Source organism: Phyllostomus discolor, chromosome 4 (genome assembly GCF_004126475.2).
Source record: "Phyllostomus discolor isolate MPI-MPIP mPhyDis1 chromosome 4, mPhyDis1.pri.v3, whole genome shotgun sequence".
In the NCBI taxonomy this organism is placed as follows: domain Eukaryota; kingdom Metazoa; phylum Chordata; class Mammalia; order Chiroptera; family Phyllostomidae; genus Phyllostomus; species Phyllostomus discolor.
The window spans coordinates 204,136,703-204,152,943 of NC_040906.2; the positions used below are offsets into that span (position 1 = coordinate 204,136,703).

The following is a 16,241-nucleotide window of genomic DNA, read 5'->3' on the forward strand; positions in this document are numbered from 1 at the left end:
ACAGCCCCCACCGCGCCCCGCCCCCCGGGAGAAGTGGGTGCCGGTGGGAGTCCCGCCCCACTGCCCTGTCCAAAGGCTGCCTGCGCCACCTGGGAGCCGAGGAAGTCCCGGGGAATGCAGGCGGGGGTCCCCGCCGCCCTGCCCCTCACCCTCAGCTGCTGCTGCACGCGCTCATTCTTCTCGGCCTCGGTGATGCGCTTCTCCTCGTTGCGGTCGTCCAGGATGCCCTCGCTGGACAGCTCGGCGCTGTAGCCGGTGTGCTCCGCGCCCTCCTCCTGCAGGCCCTCCTGGACGTGGTAGCCGGCTGGCTCGTACACCGGGGGCGGCGGTGGCGGGGGCGCCGTCATCACCAGGTGCAGCTCCTCCTTGGTCTTCACCAGGTCGTCCTGGGCTTCCTTGGCCTTTGAAAGCAAGTGACAGAGCGTCTCGCACAGAACCTCGCATTTGTCCCACTTCCTGCGAACCACCGTCTCGTCTCTTGACAAAGGAGCCCATTCTCCTTGCCAGTAAGGACCTGCCGCTCTCTCGCCCCGGCCTCTCCCTTTCTGCTGGCGGGCCGAAGGCGACACGTGCCAGCGGAGGCGGACTGCGGCGGATCGCGAGGCCCCCGGCCGGGTCTGGGGCTCCCGGTCCTCCAGTGAGTGAGTGACCAAGTGTGTCCACGGCACAGACACGCTCGTGCCAGGGGCTGACATTTTTCTAAGCGTCGTAACTTCTTTTTTTCTATCAACCTAGTTATGCTCACTGCACATCTTTCTGAAGAAAGAAAATTATTAGGGAAAAAATACTCCGGCTGCTGGAAAGAGCCGCTGTTGCGTCTTGGTGCGTGGCTTCACCCCTTTCCCTTGTGCAGCCGCTGTCCGTCCAGCTCCTCCCGGCCCGCCAGCACCGTGGGCGGGGAGTTTCTTACCCCCCCCCCCAGTCCTGCCGGCAACCTCTCTGGTACGTGCACTGAGTCACACCCACTGCATGGCTGCTGCCCTGGCCGCACAGACGAGTTTAGTTTGTACCTGCTTTATAACCAACTTGTCCCATGTAATTCTTTATAAGCAGCACTTTCTCCAAAAACCTAAGGACTGATGAAGTCTGCCGCACAGAATGTGGGGTGGGGGCGGGGTGCAGAGTAGCGAGGGGGGGACCGGCGTCCCCAGAAGGGGCTGCTACAGATGAAGTGTGGAAAGGGCGAGGGGCGGGGCGGGCGAGGAGCGCCCCCATCTGGGCTGAGGCCTGTACTCTCTGTGCCGCACCCGAAGCCCCAGGGCCTGTGCTTTCCTTGTGGGCGGGAAGCCGCACGGACGGAGAGAGGTTCTCGGACCCGGCGTGGGGCACGTTCTCATCTCACTACGAAGGCTACGATTCACTAACCCTCTCTGCAGGGTCCTCGGAGCAGCCTTGCCAGTGGGGGGCTGATACCCAGCTCCAACAAGGAAATGAGGTTCAGATCGATGTGAGGCTGCTTGACCCCGCCGCACAGCAAACGAGGGCGGGAGCCCAGACCCTCCCCCAAGTCTGGAGACGCCCCAGTTCCGGGTGGTTCCCTGGTGCCAGTGTGCGTGTCCCAGTAGTCGGGAGCGTCCTGGAGAGGGCTCTCTCAGGCACTGTGGCTCCTTGCTGGGGGTACCCGCTTAACCCGATTTAAAGCTGGTCCCCGGTGGGGGCTGCCTGGTGGGGCTGAGCGGTTCGGGGTGGCCAGAGCACAGGGGGTGGAGGCGAACAGTGGTTCCTTGTTCCCCTGCTAATCCGACAATGCGCTCCCTGGTGCACAGGGGCAAGCCCGTTCCTGCGGGGATTTCTGTCTAAGAAGGACAACCGGTATCGGCAGAGCATTGCGACACATTCTGAAGGCTTTCGACGCGACCTGCCGGTCTAGTGCAGGCCCGGGGCCGAGCCCCGCCCCCACGGGGCATGCCCAGGCCGCACCCGGAAGCTCCGCCCGCACTCGGGCACTCACCCGGTGCTGCCACTCCTCGACCTCGTCCTCCTTGCGCCTGCGCGCCTCCTCCAGGAGGGCGATCTTGGCGGTGTACTCGGCCAGCTCCGCCGCCTGCGAAGGGGGCGAAGCTAAAATGATTTCTGGACCGCTTTCAACAGAGGCCATTGGTGAACGAACGGCCTCCCTCGCAATACAGCTGTGTCCCTGCTTTCCTTGCCGCCTGCCCACCCGGGGGTCAGAGACCACGCCCTCCCTGACCGCTGGGGCGGCCCAGGCCCCGCCACCAGCAGGGCCCCTCCCCGCCAGCGACTCGACACGGGCAGGCAGATCACTTTACAGCCCAGACAGAAATCATGGACGGGCAGGTGTCACTTTTTCAGTCCCCAGGGGCGGCATCTCCATAATTCAGCACCGTGAAACCCAGGGGGACTCCTTACCAGCTGCTCCTGGCTCTTTATCTGATCTGCCGCCTGCCTCTCCAGCTCCTCCTTGGCACGCAGCGCGGCCAGGCGGTCGGACTCCAGGCGCTCGGCCTCCTCCTGGGCGCGCTTCCGCTCCTCCTCCAGCTGCAGGGCCCTCTGAATCTGGTCCTGGAGCTCTGGAAGGGACAGCACCAGAGCTGCTCACACCAGCCACTGACCTACCGTCCCGTCCCAAAGCCCAGCGGTGGCGGTGGCGGGGAGAGGAGGCACTGGGTGGGGGCGGGGGCGGTGGACCGAGTCTCAGGGTGAGGGAACCTCTTGCGCCCCTGCCCTCTGTGTTTACAGGGCGCAGTTCCTGGGATGCCCAGACCTGACCCCCGCCAGGCGCTCGCTCACTGCCCCTGTGATCTTAGGGAACCTACCCCACCTGCTGACGCTTAACATCCCCTTAAGGTTTAATGGGACAACTCAGTACTCACCACCCGGGGCAGAGGGGCGTTTAAAAAGATAATGCCCACAAAGCATTTAGCACAGATGGCAACCGAGTCCGGAACCACCTCCAACCCCAACACCCACTGCGCCCCGTCCCTCTGCTCCGTCTGCCGCACCGGGTGGACACTCCCTGGCGGTGTGCGTGCCCCTGTCTGTGCAAACAGGGTCTGCCGCGGGAGAGCGCGGGCCCACCTTTCTCGGCCTTCTTGGTTTTCTGCTCGTAGTCCTGGAGCCTGAGCATCAGCTCTTCCTTCTCCCGCATCATCTGCTCCTTCTCTCTCTCCACGGTCTCTCTCCTCTTCTTCTCGTTCTCCAGCTGCTGCCTGTTCCGGGGAGGGCGCGGGGGGCTTAGACCGGGCAGAGTCATGCGCGGCGGACACACGGTCATCCCAGCGACACGCCCAGCTGCCACCAGCCTGAAGCCAGCCCGTCTCCACCGCAGCCATCGGAAGGAGCGGCTAGCTGCGTCTTGGTCACCTGCTGTCCCCTGCTCCCCCGAGTGCTCCCACCTGGGCTCTGCCACCCCCCGGCCCACAGTGAGGCGCCCCAGATGGGGACGCCGGACCCCGCAGCCCGCTCACCGCTCCATCTGCTTCTGGTGCTTCTCCTCCCGGGCCTGGGCCTTCATCTGCTGCACCTCGATGGTGTCGGGCTTCCTGCGGCGCATGTACAGCTCGTGGTTGCCCATGCAGAGCTGCAGGATGCGCTTGTTGATGCGCAGGCGGGGCGCGTAGAACACGAAGTCCTGCAGCAGGAAACGGGCGCTGACTCGGGTGCTCCCGCGTCCGCCACCCGGCTGCACGCAGGGCCGGACGCCATTTCCAGGGGGGTTTGCGGAGCGCAGGGCAGGGGCGGCAGAGGCCTCTGTGCAGAGCCACCGACCCCACGGGCGAGATGCCAGCAGAGGGCGCTCTGGGGGCCGTGGGACGAGCGCAGGGAGCTGCGCGTGGGCATGCGCGTGTGTGGGGGTGCACGGGCACACGCGTGGAAGCAAAGCCCCACAGCGAGGGCTGCTGCGTGGCCCCGGGAAGCTCAGTATCCCCAGGTCCCGCAGCCACAGCCCCGGCTCCTGCCTGGACTTCGGCCACGTTCTCCTACTGAGCTTCCCGTCTCCTCTGTCTCAACCTGCCGCCTCCCACGTCTACTCGCACACCAATCAGGCGACCTCCGGACCTCAATGCCACCCTGTCTGCGTCGGGACCAGGTTCCAACGCCGTGGCCCGGTGCACACGAAGACCGCCCCTCTGGCCCCAGACAAAGCCAGGTCACCTACCCCGTGCCCTTCCACACCTGTGAGCATTTCCCCCCATGGTCCCTCCTGGTTGGAATGCCATGTCCAATGCCACGTCCCCGAGGACACAGCGCTGTCAGGGGACGACGTTAAGGCACCGCCTCATGCGCTCTCGGGACCTCCCCCCTCCACGGTAAACCAGCCCTTCTTCCGTGCCTGCCGCCCTTGCCTTTGGTGCCGGCCGCGGCGTTGCTGGCACTCTGTCCCGCTAACTCTTTTGGTCTCTGCCCACCAGGCGGTCGCCCCCAAGGGTAGGCTCACATTCACGCGTCTGTGTTTCTGACCACACCAGCGCTTGTGACGCACACTGTCAGGCACACAAACGCTCCCTCGGGTGGCTGGCCGCCCTACAGATTGGCTACCAGAGAAGCCTCTTTGAAAAGAGGAAGGCCACTCTAAGAACTGCACAGCTGGTGACCACACAGGTCCAAGGCACGATGACACAGGGGTCCTCGCTACTGCCATGACCAAAAGGTGACAGAGAGGGGAATATGGTGCAGAAACTCCTGCCGAAAGTTACTTAAAACACCTGCCTGCTTCCTCTTCCTTTCCCCTTTCTCCTCCCAACCACGGGCCTCCCCGTCGGGGTGCTGGCCCCTGGGCCAGGGCGGCGGCGGCAGCCGAAACAAAGGTGCAGAGCGACACGGCCCAGGGCACCCTGGGAAACTACAGGTGCGTGCTGGGCCCGCTGGTCCGCACGCCCGAGGAGGACCTGCTCGGCTCCGGGCCCTTCCCAAGAGCCCACGACTTCCTGGGTGGGGCGCTCCCTGGGGTTTCACACCTTGTTGTTATTAAGTCACCGGTTTCCCAGGGAGGAGCCTGCCCAGCTGGCAGAAGCAGGTACTTTTGTTACCCGCCCAGCTCTTGCCACACACGAGAAAACACAGTGGCCTCTGCCACAGAGACACGCACACACTGCCCGACGGGGTCCCGACCGCGTCTCCTGGGCACTGGGGCAAGGCAAGGAGGCCGACGAGCAGCAACTCCTCCGTAGGAAAAAGTCGGTTTAAAAAAAAACCAAGAGCCGGGAGCTGCAGGTGACACCCCCTGCTGGCGTCCCATCTCCCAGAGACAAGCCCCGAAGACCCCGGGGCACGGGGTCCGAGTGAAGGCTGCCTCCTTGTGGGGCCCGCACGCCCCAGCCGCCTGAAGTGACCACAGTGCCCCTGGTCTCCTGTGTCCTTTTACCAGCAAATGCCTTGGGTCACTCTTTAATCACAGCTGCAGCGCTGCATGCACTGCCCGAGAGCACGTGACTTGTTCTCCTCGTTCCCATCCTCCTCGAGAACAGAGCCTGCACGAGGGCGGGCCCTGTCCGTTCACGCCGTCCTGGCCCGGTGTCCGGTGCGCAGCGGGAAACCAGCACATGTCCCTCTCCGTGTTCCCCCTTCAGTGACGGCTGCGTGCAGGACCCCGTGCAGCCAGGGTACGCTGGCTGCCCCAGGCAGAGGCATTACAGCCGCCTTTGCCTTGCTAAACTTACCTCAAATTAAAACAACAACTTAATTCTTAGAAAGCATAGTCTAGAATTCCTGCTTCTGTCAGACAAATCAAAAAAGATTCTCAGCCCTGGCTGGCGTAACTCAGCGGACTGAGCACGGGCTGCGAGCCAAAGTGTCGCAGGTTCGATTCCCAGTCAGGGTACATGCCTGGGTTGCAGGCCACAGCCCCCAGCAACCGCACATTGATGTTTCTCTCTCTCTCCCCCTTTCCTCTCTAAAAAATAAATAAAACCTAAAAAAAAAAAAAGATTCCAAAAAATCAGCACCATATCCCCCTGAGCAGAGAGCAGCCCCCAGGGCCACCGGGGTGCCCTCACCCTCCGAACCACCCAACCTCACGCCCGCTGCACAGGCGCGCAGTGACCTCCGCTCGTGGCGCTGCGGGACGCGCCGGGGCTGGCATCACAGTGCTCAGGAGTCTGTGTGCGATGCTGCTTTCACCTCAAATGTCGGTGCGGCTGCCCGCGGACTGGGGGCCAAGGGTTTGCTAAGAGCAGAGAACATTTTCACCAAAAAAAAAAAAAAAAGACTTTCTAAGGAGGGCAACAGAATTTCTCAAGTGGCAACTTTTTTTAAGAACCAGATTTCTGGTTAGACAACAAAGTCCTCGCCATTTCACCACACTACAGAGTGAGTGTGTGTGTGTGTGTGTGTGTGTGTGTGAGAGAGAGAGAGAGCGAAATCTGGGCCAAGAAAGGCTAAAACTTCAAGTGTCAGGAGAATCAATGATGGAACCACAGTGCATTTCCACAACACAGCAGCCTCTGCAGCCACGAGCAAACACCGCGGCACCCTTCAGATCCCAGGACGGGAAGCCTCGTGTCCAGCTAACACTCCCAGGGCCTCGGCCCTCCAGGCCCGCCTCTGGGGCCCCAGGGTCCACGGGAAGGGGCCCGTGTGAGGATCACTCGAGGGGCTGTGGGGTCTGAGGAACCCGGAGGCTGCGTCCGCACGAGAGAGGCAGCCGAGGGGCAGGGACCGTGGGGGCAGCCGCACTCCGGGGGCGCGGAGTCCGACCCTCCCAAGCATGGGCACGGGCAGGTTGGCAGGACCGCTCTGAGAGTCATGGTGGGTCTGAGGCCAGCGGCCACCACCGCCCGTGCTCCAGGCGGGTGCCCGAGAGACACTGTGGGAACCCCACGCCCCTGCGGCGCAGTCCGGGGGCCGGCTGGTCTCCCAGGAACGTCCACAAGCCAGGAAATGCGCACCACGTGGCAAAAGTCACCGACGCAGAATGGCTCTTTTCCTCCTAACGAATGAAGACCCCTGACAACAGGTGACAGAGCCGACTAGCTTCTCCCAGACAGCCTGGCCTCTGCCACAGCCGCCCACTGCAGCGGCCAGCTGGTGTCACGAGGGGTCCTTGACCCTCGCTGGGACCCGCTGGCAATCCCCCCGATGCACACGTGCACACACACACACATGCACGTATGCACAACTCCGAGCTTCACTGGCCCCTCGCCACCCAGGCAGAGACCCGACACGTCCCGCGAACACCCCCAGCCGTGAGAACGGGACGCAGCGTGCCCCGGGCAGGCTCTGGGTGGACGGACTTACGGGCGCCTTCTTGTCGATGGGCTTAATGACGAACTTCTTGTCATTGAAGGAGATGTTCCTGATTTCACTCCATGGGAAGCCAATCTTTGGGGTCAACCTGAGGTTCAAAAGGGAAGAGAGATGGTCAGGTGTGCTTGCACGGCCACAAGTGGTTTGCAAACCCACTCTCAGGGTTTTTCTCGTTGCTCAGTTTTGCACAGTGCACAGCGAGCCCAGCATGTGTCACACATCACTACCACATAGTCCCCACCCGTCCCGGCAGGTCAGGCGGCCGCGGGCAAGGCTCAGGCCCTAGGACCCTCCACGCAGGCTAGTTTCAGGTACTGCATGGTGTCCAGTCAGCCCCCCTGGCAGGGAACCTCGAGGCCAGCTCGCTTCCTGGCCACACACAACCGCGCACACTTGGTCCGAGACGTCTCTCTCTCGGCCGTCTCTGCCGGCCACTCGCACACCGCCGCCCTGCGCCCGCCCCTCGGGTGCAGGCGGCCCAACCACGTTCCCTGTGCAGGTGACATTTCTTCCAGTCAGTCCACCTCCCGCTTCACAGGCGTCCACACCCCCTCCCCCGTTTCCACCGGGTGAAACCCGCAGTCCTCAGCTCAGCATCCTCGCGGTGCCCACTCCAGCCCATGTCTGGCTCAACCGCACCCCCCCCGCCACACACGGTCACTGAGGGGCCCGGAAGGCACTCCCTCCTGCTTCTCCCCCACCCAATGGGGACCTGCACCCCGAGGCCTGTTCCCTCTCTCCCCTCCCGGTCCCCCCCTCAGCCCACCGCCTCTCAGGCTGCACAGACGACTCTCCTCATACCATTTAAGTCCTCGCATCATTACCCAGCTCTCCCAAAGCCAGGCAGGCACGCTTTCTCGTGGCAAAGACACGCGCCACCTTGAGCACGGTGGCTGCCCGGGGACGGAATCGGATGAGGGCTCGGGACGAGGGCTCGGTAAGGTTCAAGCCCACCGTTTCCTCACTGGCGTTCTGCCCGAGGGGTCTGTCCGTGGCTGAAAGTGGGGTGCCGGAGGCCCCTGCTATTCCCGCACTGTGGGGTGTGTTCTTCCTCCAGATGTTGGGGTCTGCTCAGCATACTGGGGTGCTCCGGCGTTGGGCGCCTGCACGTGTACGACTGTGCCTTCCCGATGCGCTGAGGGCTTGCGATGGATCCTGCTCCTGTGCTTCTTTGCGATGCCTGCTTTCCTCCCATGTCGCCCCCAAGGTCGGAGACGGCCCAGACCGAGCACACACGCCGCACCAAGGCCCCGGCCGTCCTGCCGGCTCGGGGGCAGCCCGCGACCCGCCGAGATGCTGGTCACAGTGAGCCCTCCCGGGGAAGCCCGCTTGGCTCTGCTCACCTCCCAACCCCCCATCCCCTCGGCGCGCTCCACCATGGGCACCGCTCTGGAAGGAACCCAGACCCTCCTCACACCAGCACTCAGAGCCGCTGTGTCCTGAACAGTCCCTGCGTGGATGCCACAAAAACCTCCGATTTGGAAAACAGCAGGGGGGCAGGAACCTCCTGCCCTCAACACGTGTCACAAAGCCCGAGGGGTCATGCCGGCCTCGCTGTGATGACAGAAGCCATGTCCCGGCAGGGTGTGTGTCTGTGTGCACGAGCGCCGGGGGAGGGGCGGCCTCTGAACGCCGGAGAGGCCGTCTAAGCCCGACAGACAGATGGCCCTCCTGGGACACAGCGGTCACACACGGCGGGGGACGACCTCAGGGCACCACTGCCCGGGCGGCGGGTCTGGTTCTAACTGCCAAATCCTCCCCAGGGTCCTGTCCTACCCTGGGGCAGGGTCCTGTCCTACCCTGTCCTACCCTGTCCTACCCTGGGATCCCTCCCCAGCACCCACGGAGGCCCACCTGGCCAACACCGCTCTTCACACTCGAACACGCGCGTGGGGAGCGTGTGGTGGCATTTTCGCCTCAGGCAGGGGAACAGGGGTTTTCCAAGAGGCAGTCTCGTTGGAGGGGCCCTGAGCGCTCGGAAGGAACTCAGGGCACCCCCAGCCCTGCCCTGCCCCCACCTGCATCCTCACCCACCCGCTGGGGCTGCATGGGGCGCCGGGGAGGGCCCTGCTGTTTCGGGGTGCTGCCCTGCAAAACACGGGAGTCACACGCGTGACCACAGAGGGCCCGCAGGATGGCTGCTGGATTCTCAGCCACATGGTCAACCCCCCGGCCTCTGAGGGGGCGAGAACCTTCTCTCCGGCCTCTCGAAACCGTTTCCCACCCGGGAACGCGCAGCCCCTCGGGCAGACGGGCACCCCTCTCTGTGGGACTGGGCTCCTGCCGCGACAGCCCCCAGCCGCCTGCTTTCCGGTGAGTGTGGAGGGTTTGCCTTTTCCGGGCTCTGGGAGCTCAGTTCACGGTTCACGGCCATGCATGCACACTCTCCACGGCAGGGTCGCAACGTGAGGATGCGACACGGAGCCCCGACTCCCAGTGGAGTCCAAGAGCCTCCTTCAACTCTTGACCACAGTCAGGAAATGAACGTCTACGAGGATTTCTCTCTCTCTCACACACACACACAAAAAAGAAAGAGTTCACCCATAGGACCTAGCAGAAAAGGACCCACAGAAAAGATCTATAAAGGATTATTTTAAAAAGATTTAATTTATTTATTTCTAGAGTGGGAAATAGAGGGAGGGAGGCAGAGAAACATCAGTGTGTGGCTGCCTGTCTCATGCCCCCAACCAGGGACCAGGGACCCAGCCCACAACCCAGGCCTGTGCCCCGACAGGGAATCAAACAGGCGACCCCCTCATTTGCAGATCAGTGCTCGATCCACTGAGCCACACCAGCTGGGGCCATTTCTAAAGGATTTATATTATGAGTTGCTCGTTGCTTAGGCTGCACGGTAAAAAAAAAAAAAAAAAAGTGAACCCTGGTTGGTGTGGCTCAGTGGACTGAGCACCGGCCCGTGAACTGAAAGGTTGCCCGGTTTGAGTCCCAGTCAGGGCACATGCCTGGGCTGTGGGCCGGGTCCCTGGCTGGGGACGTGGGAGAGGCAACTGATGGACGGACTCGCATTGTTGTTTCTCTCCCTCTCTTTCTCCCTCCCTTCTCTTCTCTCTAAAAGTAAATAAAGTCTTTCAAAAAAATAAAAATAGCCCTGGCTGGTGAGGCTCCATGGATTGAGCATGGGCCTGTGAACCAATGGGTCGCCCGTTTGACTCCCGGTCAGGGCACATGCCTGGGTGGTGAGCCAGGTCCCCAGTTTGGGGGTGTGAGAGGCAACCACACATTGATATCTCTCTCTTTCTCTCTCTCTCTCCTTCCCTTCCCCTCTCTCTAAAAGTAAAAAAATAAAGTCTTTAAAAAAATAAAAGTAAAAAAGTGAGATTCTTGAACCACAGGGACCAGAGCTCTTTCGAGAAACAGACGGTCCCAGGCATGGAGCGGGGAAAAGCACGAAACGACGCTGGAATATTCTGGAACAGAAAAGGAAACAGGGCCCCAGAAGTAATGGGCCGTACCGAGGGGGTGTGGTGGGTAATTCACGAGGGTCTGTAAAGGCAAATCTCAAACAATTTGAGCAACAAAGTAAGCATTAGCATATAGCCCAGAGAACAAAACAAACACCCATGAATCCACGTTAACAAAATGACTAAAAAACGGGGAGAGAAACAGGCTCCTTACACTAGAACCCCAGTAACACATGCAAAACGAATGCTTTCTTTTCAACTAACGTTTCTCAAACACCAGAGGAACACTGTTTCGTGCAAGACTCAGCGAGGGTGCTGGCATTAATAGATGAAAGTATCAAAACCAGGATATTTACACCGTTTCCAAGTGCCTGCCCCGAGCGCACTCGTCAGCACGTGTGGGGAGGGAGGGACAGCGATTTTACGAGGGGAAGCCTGGAAGGCGCCGCCCGGACCGGGGTCAGAGTCGGCCCCACCGGGGACATGCAGGCCCCGGGGTTTGGGGGGGAGGGCAGGCGCACACAGGATGGATGGCACGCCCTCGGGGTTCTCACCCAGAGTGCAAAATGTGAATGTAATCACGGGAAAAAAGATCCGAGCTGGGGACTTTCTAGGAAATCAACGGTCAGTACTTTTAAGAAGCGTCCAGGTCATGATGGACAGACAGACAGACTCAGGAACTGTTCCTGATGGCAGGAGACTGGGAGGTATGCCAAACCAGCATGGGTGCTGAGCCGGGGGGATCCCGGGGCACGGAAGGAGGAGGCCAGTGGACAACGGGCTACCACGGTGATGCGGGCAGCAGGCTCCCACCAGCGCTGCCTCCTGAGGGACGCTCAGACGGGGCCACGTGAGATGTTCACGTCTGGGGAAGCTGGGTGGAGGGCCCATGGGCTCCTTCGTGCTCGCGATGCCTGAAACCTCTGGGACGTCTGAAACGACTTCAAAATGAACGGTTCCAGGGTTCAAGAGAGGCCCCCGAGGGGGATGGCAATGTCCTTCTACACGTGGACAGGGGGCTGGATTTCACAGGCATCTGTGTTTGCACGAACTCAGTACGTGAGCACTTGAGAACTGCGCATTTCATTGCATTTAAATGTTACATCGAATGAAAAACGGAACCCACTGCACTCTAGGTAAATAACGTGCATTTCTCGGGCAGTACGCAGATGCCTGCGGTTTATTTCACTGGGAACCGTGTCTGCGAGAGGGAGGGTGGGCCCCGGGGTGCAGGGATGAGTGGGTGGGGGACAAGCCAGGAGACAGATGCCATGAATGGCCCTTTGGTTCCTGGGCTGGTAACGCTGTTCAGGGAGGTGCCCGGCCCACCCACTTCCTCCGGCTCCTCCCTCCCTCCTAAGCCGAGGTTTCACAGCGAGAGAGAGACAAGTGTTGTCAGTCCTGCCTGCTCCCCCTCAGTGGTCAGTGGACGGTGAGGAAGGGACCCCAAGAGCCGTTTCCCAGCCCGAGCACGCTACTCAATGCTGACGGGGACAAACATCTCAGTAAAAGGAAGATGTAGCTGTCTCTTTGCAGGGTGCACTAAGTCTCTGGTCACCCAACTTGCATCCTCGACGCAATTTCTTTCGTTTCGGATGGTCTCAGGACTTCCAGCGCTGCCCTCTGACCCCTGCTAAGGGTAGGAAGTCACCACTGACCAGCTAGGAGTTGTCACGGCGTTCCTCAGACCTGAGTCACGGCACCTGCTTACCCTGGTAACCGAGTCGTCAATATTTGTTTAAGAGGACACGCTGGGCCCATTGACGGAGTGAATAGCTGCTTGAGTGTTTTTTTCCATGATGGACGGGGATGCCCTCCACAGCGGGAGGCAGAGAGGCGGGCGGGCGGGTGGGGGCTGGTCCCACGGCCCGAGTCTTCTGTGGGAGGAAGATCCCTCTGAGGGGACGGCCAGTGTCACTGCCGCACTGGGGGGCAAGGGGTGCAGGAGGAGGGCGGAAGGAGCCGCGCAGCTCCAATTTTAATCGGAAAACTCGCACATCTGCGTGGGAGGGAGGCTGGGGGCAGTTACAGGCTGACTCGGGCAAGTTCCTGCCCGTGGCCGTCCCCGCAGCTTGAAGAACCTGTCGGGACGGGTCTCCCTGGTGGTGGCTGGGTCACAAGATCTGGTCGCTGGGGAAAGGAGTTCAAAGAGAAGGCAGTTTCCCACATGGAACCCCTGCGCGCGGCTCCCAGACACGGCCCTGCAGCGGCAGACCAGCCACCACCTCGCGCCCCCCTGCACCCAGCACGCTCGGGGAGGGGCCCGCCGCGAGCTCCCGGGCACTCGCGTCCAGTTCCGGAAGCGCTCCCAAGACCCCCAGACAAGCCCACGGTGCCCGGCTGGGATCCTCCCCGCAGGGCCCAGGCCCACCACCGTCTGATCCGGGCACTAGGTGGCGGGTTGAGGACGGGGGGACCCAGGCCCCTGCCCAGATGACCGCATCTGCCCTTTGGATTCTGGCAAGAACACTCGTGGCCGGGCACACAGATGTTCCTTATGCGGAGTTATCTGTTAAAATCAGTGCTACCCCCCATGAATGACAGAGAGGGGCTTTGGTGGGGGCCCGGGGTGCTGGAGGGGAGCCGCAGGTGGGGCAGATGGGGCACAACTAGGATGTGTGGGGGAGCCGAGGGGACCTGGAGGCGCAGAGAGCCAGCAGGGGACCCAGGGCAGTGGTCTTGCCTGGGGTGCAAGGGCCTGTGAATGTGCCGGAGCCCTGGGCTGCTCTGCCCCGAGTTCACGGCAGCAGGACCCAGGGCCGAGGGGTCTGGCTTGGCTGGCATAAAGAATTCAGGAGCAACCTGGCCTGGCTCCCTTGGTCAGACCCGCCGCCACACTCTGCTGGGACCCTGAACCCCACGAGTGTGGGGGAGGCTTGTTCGGGGAAGCCCTTTAGAGGGACCTTCCGGGGACAACCAGGAGCCGCTCCCCTCTTGTCCCAGGAGTGACCAGGGCAGCTCCTGATGGGAAGGACTGGACTTTGGCTGGGCCTCTGAGCTGGAGGAGTCGCCCCAGAGAGCTCGCCCTCACTGAGTCGTAAGGATTTTTTCTGTGTGTCCAGCTTCTCGCAGAAGGGAGGCCTGTGTCAGTGTCAGCGGGCACAGCAAGTCCAGGGGAGGCCCCCGCGGACCGTCCCCTGCTGGCTTTGAACTGGACAGAAGAACCGCCCGGGGCAGTGGGAGACCCCCCAGGGTTCCTGAGTATGGGCTCCGCAGTCTGTACACAAAGGCTATTGTCCGCAGAGGGAGGGGTTTCTGACAGCCCCGGGAACAGTCTTGGCTGGAGCAGCACAGACCTCCTGCCGCCCAGCTCGGCCAGGCTGCCTGTGTGGGGCTGGGGCCGGGGTCACCGACCCTGGTGGTCCCCCAAGGACCCCTTGGCACATGCTGCATGCACCGGGGAGGAGGGTGGCTGGAGAGACACAGCCACCGCCGGGGCGTCCGCATCACGGCCGAAAAGCCCCCGGAGGCCCCCACACGGGCCAGAGAGCTGCCAGACAAACACTGCGAGAGCCGCCCGCACTCACAGCTGCCGCCGCCTCCCCCACCCACGAGAGGTGGTTCCAAAGTTCAACTCACTTGTCGTCTTTCTCATAAATATTTAGTCCAAGGGCATCCACTCCAAGCCAAAGGTCTGTCCCTTTCTTATTTTTTATCTCGAAATAGTTGATTCCGTACATCTCCAGGTCTTGGGCAATCTTCAGGTACTCCAGCATGGCGCTGTCTCTAGTTGGGGGAGAAGAAATGTGGGTCATGCCCGTGTGTGTGTGATGTCCAGAGAGCAGCCTCCCCAGTGCCCAGGGTGGTGGTGGTGGGGGGGGGGTGGCGGGGAGGGGGTGCTGCGTGGGATGGCCGCCAGCCAGCACTCACTTGAGCATCCCGCGGTGCTCCGCGTGCCACACCTGGATGCGGTCCTCCCACTGGTCCCTGGTGAGCTTGTGCTGGTCCATGACGCTGATCGCAAAGCAAGAGGGAGTGGCCCCGTCACCCCGAAGGGCTGTGACAGGTAAGCGGCAGCCGCCACCCACCCTCACACAAACCTCGGCTTCTCCTCTGGATAAAACCACTGCAAGGTGCCCCCGTCTCTCCGCCTCCCCACAGGCTGCCGCCTGCAGATGGCAGCCCAGAACTTGGACGGGTTAGAATCGGGAACAGCGCAGACCCAGTCCCGCTAGAAAAACACTTAGAAGGGCCTTTTATTTCAAGAAGCCTCTTCTGCCCAAAGGGGCGATTTGTGGGACTAACTGTGAACAGAAACAGACTTCCCGGGGGCCAGACTGCTCCACACCGGGAAGACCGAAGCCGTGCGGCCACGAGAAATGGGGCTGCGTTAGAAGATGCTCAACCAACGCAGCCGCTCTTCAGCTCCCACGAGACGCGGCCCCTTCCCCGCTGCGGCCCGGACGGGCCCTGACCAGGTGGACAGGCCACTGCCGCCACAGGGGAGTCGCTGTGTGGGGTCAGGGCCTGCCGGTGGCCAGAGCACGTGACCGCCAACACACAGGCGAGGAAACGGCCAGCGCCCAGCCTCAAGGAGCGCCCGCCCCCGAGACAGAGCCCTTGTGCGTCTGCTGCCTCTTCCCCACCCTCCCCTCCCCTCCCTGGGCCCGGCCGGGCCGCCAGCTCACCGCTGCGGGATCAGCCGCTCGGAGCCCAGGTACCCGGACTTGTGCGCGTCTTTGCTGTAGTCCCCGAACTTGGCCTGCACGGCGTAGGAGCCGAGCAGCACCGCCGTCTCGGGCGGGCAGTAGATCTCGTCGCTGAGGATGCCCTCCTTCACTTGGAGGAAGAAGAGCTTCTGGGTGATGTCCTGGATGAGCTCCTCGGACACGTCCTCGGGGAAGAACTTGGCCCTGAACTTGAACTGGAGAGGATTCTCCTTCCTGACCTCCTGGGCCGACACCTGGGCGACACGAGCCACGCGCTCACTGCGAGTTTGGAAGACGAAGACCCGCCTCCCCAAACCCAGGTGTGTCTGACCACGGACTCAAAAAGGGTCCTTCAGCCTAGTTTTTTCAAAGGTAGTGTTTACCTTGCAAGTCACCTTTTTAGCATATAAGGCAAAAAAAAAAAGAGCCACCTTTTAAAAAGTCCTATCACTCCCACAGTTAGCTGGAAGTCGGCCTAGCAACAGCCAGGTGGGGGGACCCACAGGGCCACCAGCGCAGGCCTGGTCTTGCAGGGTCACCGCGATCGACTCCGGGGAACTCGCAGGTTGGACACACCTGCCCTGCTGGCCCTCGAACTGGGAGCCCGACCCCGTAGCAGGTCTAGCCCTGGACCCTGAAACTTACTGGCAACAATGCTTCACGCCCCTCCCCCTTCCTCGGCTCCAGCTGCCCTCCTGACTGGCTACATAATTTGGGGGGAAAGCAGGGGCTTGGAAAAGGGACATTTCCCAAATTGTTTGGGGCAAACGAATTTAGGTGATTGCTTCTCTTGACAATCGCTCATGGACATCTCCAGTCGTTGGAGCTGGGAGATGCCCCGCCACAGGCTCTGACGAAGCGGTGGCAGGCCCTTACGGGACGGTGGGTGACTCATGGTTTATAGGATTAACGGCCTCACTGGAAACAACACCAAGGTCACCTAAATGCTGACAGGTAGCCCTCATGC

The 16,241-nt window shown here is 61.8% G+C and overlaps 1 protein-coding gene across 1 annotated transcript in view; it reads right to left on the reverse strand.

The window, feature by feature from the left end:
• The window catches only part of EZR (ezrin), a 46,273-nt gene that overhangs the window by 1,015 nt on the left and 29,017 nt on the right, over positions 1-16,241 (reverse strand). Inside the window, exons 5-13 of the mRNA XM_028510038.2 lie at positions 15,254-15,528; positions 14,496-14,579; positions 14,205-14,351; positions 7,198-7,294; positions 3,429-3,592; positions 3,040-3,170; positions 2,371-2,531; positions 1,952-2,044; positions 150-401 (exon numbers count right to left, since the gene is read on the reverse strand). Coding sequence (XP_028365839.1) covers positions 150-401; positions 1,952-2,044; positions 2,371-2,531; positions 3,040-3,170; positions 3,429-3,592; positions 7,198-7,294; positions 14,205-14,351; positions 14,496-14,579; positions 15,254-15,528 — 1,404 coding nt within the window. The remainder of the gene's footprint in view (positions 1-149; positions 402-1,951; positions 2,045-2,370; positions 2,532-3,039; positions 3,171-3,428; positions 3,593-7,197; positions 7,295-14,204; positions 14,352-14,495; positions 14,580-15,253; positions 15,529-16,241) is intronic.